The sequence below is a fragment of the Gorilla gorilla genome, chromosome 7 (assembly GCF_029281585.2).
Source record: "Gorilla gorilla gorilla isolate KB3781 chromosome 7, NHGRI_mGorGor1-v2.1_pri, whole genome shotgun sequence".
Classification (NCBI taxonomy): Eukaryota; Metazoa; Chordata; class Mammalia; order Primates; family Hominidae; genus Gorilla; species Gorilla gorilla.
In genome coordinates this window covers 126,173,845-126,186,215 of record NC_073231.2, presented here as the reverse complement: position 1 = coordinate 126,186,215, position 12,371 = coordinate 126,173,845, and the positions used below count along the sequence as shown (strand labels likewise).

Below are 12,371 nucleotides of genomic sequence, written 5' to 3'. Positions count from 1 at the left end.
ATATTACAGCTCTCACTGGGCAAGCCAGTCAACTCTTAAAAGGGCAGGGTTCAGGCCCTTCTTCTCACATCTTCATTTCAGGGTGAGCAGCGTAGCAGAAGCTTTTTACAGAAAGCAATAAACTTGGTGAAAGGAAAAATTTTGTAAAATAACTGCATTTTGTAGGGCAAATTAATGGGCAAATTCTAGCTTTGTCATTCAGCTTAACTATAATCAAAGCTCATTGAATGGTCTTCAACTATTAACAGCTAAAAAAGTACTTGCACGTCCCAAAACCTTTCTATATCTATAAATTTTCCATTTTACACCAAGGAGCTAATCTAAGATGTGTGTTTAGAGATTAAGCATCCTCATATAAAGCAGAACACGTGGCCAGGTGCAGTGGCTCATGCCTGTAATCCTAGCACTTTGGGAGGCCAAGGAGGGTGGATCACTGGAGGTCAGGGGTTCGGGACCAGCCTGAACAACATGGTGAAACCCCATCTCTACTAAAAATACAAAAACTAGCCGGGTGTGGTAGCTTACGCCTGTAAGCCCAGATACTCAAGTGGCTGAGGCAGGAGAATCGCTTGAACCCAGGATGTGGAGGTTGTAGTGAGCCAAGATCACACCACTGCACTCCAGCCTGGGCAACAGAGTGAGACTCTGTCTCAAAAACAAACAAACAAACAAACAGCAGAACACTTAATTAAGCAATGTACAATGAATATTAGGAAATAGAAGGTTAAACAATAAGCATAATATGTGAATTCACTTAGGCTGACTTTTTAAAAAAATGCATGAAATTAGTCACCCACAGACAGGGATTTTTTTAAATAACATGAATAGCTCTAGGCATTTTTCCTTTTTAATATTCCTACCTCAAAATATTAATATGTACCCATAGTCCACATTAAAAATAATTCTTGCTATAAAAACTTGAAAGGATTTTTATAATTTGTTTTTAAAAACATTTGCCTATGAGCAACTTATTAAGTTATGGTTGGCTATGATTTATCAGCAAAAGTATACCTGACCCACAATTTGCTTTCAAAATCACTAATATTTGAATAAATACTAAACTTAACCATGGCTGAAATTGGCAAACCATATTGTTATACAGACATTTAACTAAACATTTCTTAACTTCCATTTTTGCAGTTTTCTTTTCCATACTATAGAACAAATGTATGTGCTTTTTTTCAAGTTTCTAAACACTTTTTGGCAGACTCTTTAAAAGTTTTTAGTTTCTAGGTGCTGTGCCTATGGTCTCTAAAAAAACTGACCTGCCCACAAATAGTGTTGCAACTGAAAATCAAGTCAGAAAGGAGAATACTTGTTTCTGTAGCCAGCGGAAATACTGCTTAGAACTAGTGACTCAATTATACTATTCTTCATTCATATCTTCTTTGAAGCTGACAATGGTAGGTCATGATACTAACCTTAAGATTCCGGCCAATTGTTAAGGTCATTCAACTGACGCTACACTCTCGGGTAGAGTGGGGTCTGTAAGCAGCTGGCAACAGATGAATTTGTTGAAAGGGGCCAGGCTCAAGCAGTCAGGGTTAGAGAAATGCTTGAAGAAACCCTCGTTGCACCATTTCAACCCTGTGGCATGGCTCTGGACTTCTGTAAGCAGACTAGTGTGGCAGCCAGCCGTAAGAAAATAGGCTGCTTCTTGCAGCAAAAGATTAAGACCAACCACCAGATTAAGAGGCCAAGCAACTAGAAGCCACAGATTCTGTAAACACTGTCCAGGCTACAGATCTGGGATCAATCCTTGCATTGGGTTACATGGGGAAATTTTCAGTAACACAAACATGCACACACACACATTAAAAATGTATATGTATATATGCACAGATAAACATATACATCTATTTATATATTATATGTATATATACTATTTTTATTTCATTTACTTATTCATTTATTTTTAAACTTTTTTTTTAGGTTCAGGGTATATGAGCTGGTTTCTTATACAGGTAAATTGCATGTCACAGGGGTCTGTTGTACAGATTATTTTGCTACCCAGGTAATAAGCATAGTACCCAATAGGTAGTTTTTTGATCCTCATCCTCCTCTCTCCCTCCACCCTCAAGTAGGTCCCAGTGTCCATTGTTCCCTTCTTTGTGTCCACATGTACTCAACATTTAGCTCCCACTTGTAAGTGAGAATATGTGGTATTTGGTTTTCTATTCCTGTGTTAGTTTCCTCAGGATAATGGCCTCCAGCTCCATCCATGTTGCTTAAAAGGACATTATCTCATTCTTACAGCCAAGGCAATCCTAAGCAAAAAGAACAAAGCTGGAGGCATCACACTTCATGACTTCAAACTGTATTACAGAGGTACGATAACCAAAAGAACATGGTACTGGTACAAGAACAGACACATAGACCAATGGAGCAGAACAGAGAACTCAGAAATAAGACCACACACCAACAACTATCTGACCTTTGAGAAACCTGACAAAAACAAGCAATGGGGAAATGACTCCCTATTCAATAAATGGTTCTGGGTTAACTGGCTAGCAATATGCAGAAGATTGAAACTGGACCCCTTCCTTCTACCATATACAAATATTAACTCAAGATGGATTAAAAATTTAAATATAAAACCCAAAACTATAAAAACCCTGGAAGACAATCTAGGCAATACCATTCAGGACATAGGAATGGGCAAAGATTTCATGACAAAGATGCCAAAAGCGATTGCAACAAAAGCAAAAATTGACAAATAGGCTCTAATTATACTAAAGAGCTTCTGTACAGCAAAAGAAACTATCAACAGACTAAAGAGACAACCTTCAGAATGGGAGACAATTTTTACAAACTATGCATCTGACAAAGGCCTAATATCCAGCATCTCAAAGGGACTTAAACAAACTCGCAAGAAACAAAACAACTCCATTAAAAAGTAGGCAAAGGATATGAACAGACATTTCTCAAAAGAAGACATACATGCAGCCAACAAACATATGAAAAAAAAGCTCAACATCACTGATCATTAAAGAAATGCAAATCAAAACCACAATGGATGCGATCTCACAGCAGTCAGAATGCCTATTATTAAAAAGTTAAAAACAAAACTAAACAAAAAGACAGATGCTGGAGAAGTTGTGGAGAAAAAGGAACACTTTTACACTATTGGTGGGAGTGTAAACTAGTTCAACCATTGTGGAAGGCAGTGTGGCGATTCCTCAAAGACCTAAAGACAGAATTACCATTCAACCTCACAATCCCATTACTGGGTATATGCCCAAAGGAATATAAACTGTTCTATTATAAAGACACATGCATGTGTGGGTTCATTGCAGCACTATTCACAATAGCAAAGACATGGAATCAACCTAAATGCCCATCAATGATAGACTGGATAAAGAAAATGTAGTACATATATATCATAGAATACTATGCAGCCATAAAAAAAACAAGAACATGTCCTTTGCAAGGACATGGATGGAGCTGAAGGCCATTATCCATAGCAAACTTATGCAGGAACAGAAAAACCAGATTCTGCATGTTCTCACTTACAAGTGGGAGCTAAATGATGAGAACACACAGACACATAAAAGGAAACAAACCACACTGGGGCCTATCAGTGGGTGAAGGATGGGAGGAGGGAGAGAATCAGGAAAAATAATTAATGTATACTAGGCTTAATAGCTTAATACCTGGGTGATGAAATAATCTGTACAACCAACCCTCATGTCACGTTTACCTATGTAACAAACCTGCATATCTTGCATATGTACCACATATACTATTTTATTTTTATTTTAAGTTCCAGAGTGCATGTGCAGGATGTGCAGGTTTGTTACATAGGTAAATGTGTGCCATGGTGGTTTGCTGCACCTATCAACCTGTCACCGAGGTGTCAATCCCAGCATGCATTAGCTATTTTTCCTAATGCTCTCCTTCCCCAACCCCACCCCCCAACAGGCTCCAGTGTGTCTTTTACCCCTCCCTGTGTCCATGTTATCTCATTGTTCAGTTCCCACTTATAAGTGAGAACATGCAGTCCACATATACTATTTTTAATATATACATATTCATTTATAATTTAAATGTGTATATATATAAATATAAACATGTACATTTTTAGTAACATGCAGTGATGACTTCAGTGAATTAAAACAAAAAAAAATGCCAGCAATAGTCTATCAAAGAAATCACTTTCACATCAGTAGGTCTCACATAATATACTATCTAGTAATTCCAAAACCTAGCTGGTTATCAGAATCATTAAGCTTTTAAAAACTATACATTCCTAAGTCATGCCTAAGACCTTTTGTATCCAAATCTCTGAGATTGAAGTCCAGGAATCTGTATATTAAAACACAAAACAACAACCTGATGACTTAAGTTAGGAAACTGCTGGTTTACCAATATAAAATGCAAGTGCCGACGCTGAAGGACAATGTTAGAACCAGGGTGCAAAGCAGATGTTACTATTTGTACCATGACTGTGTCCCAGATAAAGACAATTTCAGAAGTATCTTTTTCGTTTTTCTGAGACAAGTCTTGTTCTGTCGCCCAGGCTGGAGTGCAGTGGTGCGATCTTGGCTCACCGCAATCTCCACCTCCTCGGTTCAAGTGATTCTCCTGCCTCAGCCTCCTGAGTAGCTGGAATTACAGGCTCGTGCCACCATGCCAAGCTATTTTTTTTTTCGTATTTTTAGTAGGGACAGGGTATCACCATGTTGGCCAGGCTTGTCTTGAATGCCTGACCTTGTGATCCACCCGCCTCAGCCTCCCAAAGTGCTGGGATTATAGGCGTGAGCCACCGCGCCTGGCCCAGAAGTATCTCTAGAGTCAGTAAAAACAGGAAACTAATATGTCTTAGTAGCTGTTCTCTTCTCAGATGTGCCCAGGTGTGCCACTCTCCAGGTAAAAGTGTAAAGTGATCAAGAAACCATATTTTTATGGGTGAAGCATCAGTATCTACTTCATCAAGAAAGTAACCCACACTGGGTTCCTATTGCCCCAAAATGCTGGGCGAAACATCTTCCGTGTTGAAGTCCTGCTTATTAAATATCTCTTTTGAGAAAGATTTTCTCACAGTAACAAAATCCTGTGGTGATCTTTACTAATATAATTTTGTGGAAAGAAAGAGTGAAGTGTAGGACCCAGGCAAATGGATTAAAATCCTGGCTCTAACACTTACTAGCTGTGTGGCATTGTTTCTTCAGTTTTCTGAGCTTTAGATTCTTTGTCTGTAAAATGGGGATAACAATGACTAGCATTCATAGTTATTCTGAGGACTAGAGAACATCATAATTGCAAAGCACCTGCACATATTCAATAACTAATGATAGTGGTTGCTGCTATTTTTATCAAATAATCTGTTCAGTCTCAATTGCATATACCATCATCACTGTGGCTGATTGTGCAAAGGCTTTCTTGGGATTTTATAAAACCCATCCAGAGCCACAAAGGAGAAAATCAAATTATTCCCTCCACTAGTTTTGTGATGGTATTTACACATCCTCTTCAGAAGGAGGAAGATGCTCAAGGGAATAATTATCATGAATCTTAGTATTTTACAAAATATTCCTTAGATAAATATTTCATCACTGCTTAACATTTATGATAAAAATTAAATCCAGATAGTTGACTCAAGTTCAATTTCTCAAGTGCATTTCAAGTCTAACTCACTTCTGATGAAATGGGATATTCATCACAAATATGTCCTTTGTAGACATAAAACCTGCATAATCTAGAAGCATGCTTCCGGTGTCCTTGTGAGGTGAAATCCAAGAAAAAAAATTTTTAACTTGCTTTTAAAAAAAGAATTTTTGTGTTTCTTCAGTCTTCTAAGGCATCTTGACGTGTCAAGTACAAGCCTTATAAAATATTATAAATGTCCAGGCTTGTTAAGTTTACCTTGAAAATAGTGAATACCAATATTAGCTAAAATCACATTTTTATAGAGAAATGCTTTATATGAATTAATCTCCATGACAATTCTCTGCAGTCAAATATTATTTTTTCCACTTTACCGCTGAGGAAAGTGAGGGCTTGGAAACATGAAGTAATCCATGTCTTGCCTGTTCTTCCTACTTTTCCTGAGGACCACCCTGATGTCTAGGGTGGGGACTAAGAAAGCCACCACATATTAGAGGAGCTCAAAGATCACAGGATAGGTCCTGAAGTCACAGACACCAAGAAAAGAAGAGGAAGGAGATGAGAGCAGTGACAAAATTTACAGTGCAAATGAAAGATGAGACAAAAATGCTTTCTGTTGGAATGACCTGGAATGAAAACTGAATGCTTCAATGTATTTGGCTGTGAAATATGAACTTGCACTATTGCTTTTTAAAGTGTGGTCCTGTACTCTACTGGCTGCCTAGCAAGAGGCTGCAACTTGTTCAATGAAGTTCAGTTTTTACCGGACTTGCTTATGGCCTCAGGCCCAGAGTTGAATAAGAGCTACCTCTAAGAGTCAAAGATTCCCTTTGGGAAAAGCCAGAATAAGCTAGAAACATTAGAAGAAAAGATGTTTCATCTTCTCCTTTTTATTATTTGTTAAGATCTCTCTCCTTCTAGGATAAATTCAGGGGTACTATTGGCTTCAGCTTCAGGAAAGGGGTGCTAACCTTTCCCTAAGCTTTCAGTCAAGGTGATGGCACCTGGTTTGCGCTTTAAGTTTGTGGCTGTCAATAAGAGAAGACAAAGATTTGGCCAGGTGTTGTGGCTCGTGCTTGTAATCCCAGCACCTTGGGAGGCTGAGGCAGGAGAATCGCTTGAAGCCAGGTGTTTGAGACCACCCTGGGCAACACAGCAAGACCCCCATATCTACCAAAAATAAATAAATAAATAAAATAAAAAAATTAGCCAGACATGATGGTGCAAACCCGCAGTCCCAGCTACTTGGTAGGCTGAGGTGGGAGGATCACTTGAGCCCAGGAGTTTGATGCTGCAGTGAGTCGTGATTGCACCACTGTACTCCAGCCTGGGCCACAGAGGGAGACCTTATCTCTAAAAATTAAAATTAAAATAAGTAAAGAAACAAGAGAAGGCAAAGATATAAAAGGAAGAAAAATGAGCAGTAAGGAATGGCCCACCACTCCTACTGCACACCACACTCATGTACTCCTTACACTGTCCAAGGAGCTAAAAGCGCCGATTAAACATCATTGAAAATGTTTGTTGCAGCTTCCTCCTCCTTTCCCTAGAGTAGGCTTTACTCACACAGGACAGGGGAAATAAAGGCACAGTAACGTTAAGTGACTTCAGCGCTCAGAGTGGAGGAAAATAAAAAGCTTTGGCTTCCTGATTTTTTGGACAGTGAAGCCTGACTGGGGAGTTTTCTGGAAGTGTCTTCTCAGTCATTTCAGCAGTAAGTCTCATCATCCTGCGTTTGCTCTCTTTCTATGCCACGGTTGTTATTGTTGTTGTAATTATTTTTTTCCCCCAAATGCAGCTTTGCCTTTTAGGATGGCCTGAGGTGGAGCAGGAATAATTGCAAGGTGTTTGTGCTTACTCTATAAACAGCACCTCCTCTCCCACTGCCAAACCAGGGAGAGCTGGCCCTCCAATGCAGCATGTCTTCTGGGGTGCTTCGTGTCCAAGGTCTGTCTCCCACCATGAACATTGTCCTGGGCCTCCTACCTTACAATCCTGCCCAGTAATTATTAATATCTAACTGTGTTAGAACTTTACTATCCTGAAGCCCTCAGATCAGTTGACTATACAGATCAGAGCCACCTAAATAGCCGTTTTTAATCCATCCTTCATTTCTTCTTTCCTTCTCTACTGTCTCTGAGAAGACCCTTTTGTCTTTCTGGCCCCAGGGAACAGCCATGTTCTTATCCCTTCCTTCCATCTCCTCTAGGCAAACAGTCCATAAACTGTCTCCCTCTGCCATTGAAGTTCTCTCTTCTTCTGGATTCTTCTCTGTAGGCAGTAATGAACAACTCTTTCCAGGCTGAGCATACTACATGGCATATTATATCTGCTCAATGAAGACATGGCTGATTGATTAAAAATATGTGGTCCTTCCCTCAAGCAAGGCAGCCATGTTACACAATTTCAGGGGAACCATTAAGTTTTATTCTGTGTGAATGGCATCTGCTTGTGTTGCACATTGAAATGATATTGCCCTCAAATATCTCTTCTAGAAGAATCATCACAGGAATCATACAATCTTTTCTTTAAACATGGCCCTATAAAGAATGAGTATCCTCAGAAATCTAGTTTGGAAAAGCAAGCCCACTTCCATCTAATATGTTTTCAAATTAAGAATCAGACATACTCTAAAAGTTTGACTTCCAGATTGGAAGAGAAAGGAAAATAAAATCTAATTACACATATCTTATCACTTTATTACAGCTCTAAGCCTTTTAATCTTATAGAGGAACACACATTTGGAGGGATAGCAAAATATTTATAAAAAGTCTGTGTTGGTATATTGGTGTTAAAAGAAAGAATTCCAAAACCAAATGATTCAAACACTAATCCAACATGTTTGATTTGTGAGTTCTTTGCCAAGATTGGACTTCATGCACAGATAAATCAAATAAACTCACCGAACTAAATCTTTAGAATTGCCATTTTCAGAACTTCAGGAATCACGAAGGAATCCAGGTGTGTAACCACACAGGATCTTAGCCTACGCCCTTTGCCAAAATATATAGATATTTCTAGACGCTGCTTCCACATGTACAAGAATGCTACATAAATCTAACTGTTACAGAATGCCTTCTTTAGATACATTCACCTAAACATATTTCACGGACTGAGTAATTCCATTTGATGAACAGAGACTACACTGAGATTTTAGGCAAACAAAAGTTTGGTGTTAAAAAAAAGGGGGGGGGGGATGTAGAAGGGTTGCGCATCTACATTCTATAGAAAAAACAAGAACGATTTCATTATTCTTGAACAGTATAGCTACCCTGAGCTAAAAGCAAGCCTTGTTTGAGTAGAGAAGTGAGTGCTCAAGTCAATTGTTTGCTAACCTAGTAAGCTCGACCCAAAACACCAGTGAACACCAGATGTGCTGTCCTTCATTGGATTGAATCTAAGTGGTCGCCACTCTATATAATCCAGTCTTGAGAGAAACTGTGGAGCTGCTCACATGTCTAAATTGGTGACAGTTTAAGGAAGACCAGCCTCTGTGTCCCATGCTGAAAATTTAATGACTACCTATTGCCTTCATGTTAAAGTTCAAAATCCTTAGTTGGAAAAAATAGATTATTTAAATGAATTTGTGCTTACCTCTCTAACTTCTTCTCTTAACAATCTCCCCACACCTAAGTAAGTGTGCACATGCATTCAACACACACATACAATTACTCTAATCTTCTGCCATACTAAACGATGTACAATATTGGAAATGCTCCACCTTCCCTTGCCTCTACCTCTTTGTATATGCTCTTTCCTCTGCTTGCAATAGCTTTCCTTTCCTTGTTCACCTGGCTGACTTCTATCTTTCAATCAAGACTCGGCCTAGATGGTACTTCCTCTGAGAAGTCTTCTTCCAGCCTCCAAGTCTAGCTTGGTTATTCATTCTTTGTGTTCTCACAGGGCTCTGCTCCCATGATAACATGTAATAAAAGTTTCTTATTTAGTTATATTACTTCCCAATAAACTATAAACTCTTTGAGAACAAGAACCTCAAACTTGGTTCAGTAAAACCTTATTGACTAAACAAATACCAGATGTTAGCGTATCCCTTTCCTGAATATCTTTATACTTTATTGTACTACTGTCCACTTGAACAGATGAAAAGAACCAATAATTGAACGATATTAAATAAATGGAGATTGCCATGTAAACCATACTACAGAAAGCCATTCTATTTAAATTTTAATTCATATGGTTCTTTATTTCCTTTACATTTATGCCTCAAGGATTTGAAAGAACTGAAGAAATCTACTAAACCAATGCACACAATAAACTGTATTCAGGTTATGGGAGCACTCGGAAAGGGATGTGCTATTTTGGGAAGGTTTGATGAAAGTTCCTAGGGTTTGACGAAGTAATGAACATAGAAGATGTCAGTGAAGGGAAATAGATGCAGGATAGGTGGAAAATACATAAACAGGAGAAAACAAAAAGCAAAAACTGGCTTGACTCCCTTACATAGAAGCCTGTCAGCAATAAGAGTGACCTGGTGAAAAGGTCACTACTTTGCTAAAAACCAACCTTGGGCAAGACCTTACCCTCTGGCCTGGTGAGCCATCACGTCCTGGTGAACCAACGCCTCCTGGGATACCCTGTGTAGAACAGGGACAAAAAAGAGTCAGGTTCACAGGAATGAGTCATCTGCTCACGCAGCTTCCCTGAAATAGATGAAGGCCTCCAAACAAACCTAAGAGCATAATGGTGAACCCTTTGTAACCTAGAATTCAGACTTAGAAGTTATTCATGGGCAAAGAATGTTCCCTGTCAGAGCTCACCTGGGGAACATCAGTGTGACTCTCAAAAGGGGCTTAGGGTAAGTGAATACAGGTAAACAGTCTTTAACATGGAAAACACTTACCAAGATCACAACTGACTTCAGAACCTACAGCTTTTTTTCCCCCTTGGCAAAGTTGTAGACTGAGAGCAATAGACTTAAAAAACTAAAATAATACCTGTGGACCTGGAAGGCCAGTATCTCCTTTCTCTCCTTTTTCTCCTGGCATTCCCTGAATATCCAAAAGTATACAGAGTTAAGTTCACATAGGTAAATTCTTAGCGTTTTCTTTTCCTTCTCTCATTATTTAAATATTTTCCACAGTAAATTGCGTTTGCACTAACATCTAAACAGAATATATATATATACTTTTTTTTTTTTTTTTGAGATGGAGTCTTCCTCTTGTTGCCCAGGCTGGAGTGCAGTGACACGATCTTGGCTCACTGCAACCTCTGCCTCCCGGGTCCAAGCTATTCTCCTGCCTCAGCCTCCTGAGTAGCTGAGATTACAGATGCCTGCCACCACACCCAGCTAATTTTTGTACTTTTAGTAGAGACGGGGTTTCATCATGTTGGCCAGGCTAGTCTCAAGCTCCTGACTTCAGGTGATCCGCCTGCCTCGGCCTCCCAAAGTTTTAGGATTACAGGCATGAGCCATTGCGCCTGGCCAACAGAATATATTTCACTTTCCACATATGTTATGCCATTTATGTAAACATTCCTATGGAGCTGAACATTTATATACCAGGATAGTTTTAACATAGAATATACAGTCTAATATGGCAAGGCCAATATTGTAAATACATGCAGGGTGGCTTGAACATTTCAGTATTATTTACGGCTTGGATTTTACAACCTCATATCTATGTAGATTTGTTTTGTTTTGTTTTGGCTAGAAACACACTTAAATGGAATATAAGAAGGGAAAAGCAAACACAGAATCTGGCATGTAGTAAGACCTCAACCAATGTTTATTATTAGTAGTAATTACACAAATTGGCATGTTAATGCTTTCTAAAATGTAAAAATAACACTGTAGGAGAAACTTCTCAGCTAGGCAGACACAATCATATGTGCAGAAAGATTGCCAAAAATTGTGCTTAAAAGGATCTGGTTGCTTCAAATATGAATTAAAGAGATTGTTTTTATTCTTAAATCTAGACCCCTATAGTAAGATTAATGAAGATCAGTGAATAGAATTAAACTTTTTTTCCAATGGTACAAAATGACTTTTCAAAGAAATGCAGCTATATAAAATACATCATCTAAAAATCTAAACTCTCACTCTCCATAAACTGCACTTTGATGCCATTTGAGATGAGGATCGTGAATAAATGGCTTTTATTAATTTATATCAGCAGTTACTACACATAATGAAAAAACTTAAATTTGTATAACATTTGTTACTTTCTGAATGTTATCACATCCGTTAAGAATTTAGTTAAACGAGAAAAAGGGCTATACATGCTAAGCTTTGTTCTTCCTCTATAGACACAATGCTTGTGGATGGACCTACCTCCAATAAGTATGCATGTACTTATTTGTTAAAAGACCTTCATCATTGGACAAAAAAATGGCTAAGGGCACAACTAGTGAAATGACACTCCATCATTGCTTTCAAAGGGACTGAGGTTCATTATTAAGACACAGAAGACAAAAGTTCATTCTTTGTAACCTCGTGGAAAAGAGATAACAATAAAACCCGTCTGAATGTTTGAACACAACTCACGGGCATTCCTTGAATGGACAGACCACTTGGTCCTTGGGGTCCAGGTGGACCCTGAGGTCCTGGCAGACCAATTTCACCCCGAGGGCCATCTGGTCCCTGGAAGGCAACAGAGAAGTATCATCCTAAAAGCAAGTTAGACTCTCTGACATCTAGAAAATATTTCTGCTTAGGACAATTATAATTTGTTTTCTTATATAGTTTTTCCTAAGATAGGAAATACTCAGGATAGCAAGACATCAAGCCTCAAATGATTTACCTT

At 38.7% G+C, this 12,371-nt stretch overlaps 1 protein-coding gene across 2 annotated transcripts in view; it reads right to left on the bottom strand.

The window, feature by feature from the left end:
- COL14A1 (collagen type XIV alpha 1 chain) overlaps nt 1–12,371 on the bottom strand; it is a 249,603-nt gene that overhangs the window by 41,960 nt on the left and 195,272 nt on the right. For both annotated transcript variants that reach the window (XM_055349252.2, XM_004047478.5), the window contains exons 38-40: nt 12,113–12,208; nt 10,563–10,616; nt 10,149–10,202 (exon numbers count right to left, since the gene is read on the bottom strand). In XM_055349252.2, the coding sequence (XP_055205227.2) occupies nt 10,149–10,202; nt 10,563–10,616; nt 12,113–12,208 (204 nt within the window). The remainder of the gene's footprint in view (nt 1–10,148; nt 10,203–10,562; nt 10,617–12,112; nt 12,209–12,371) is intronic.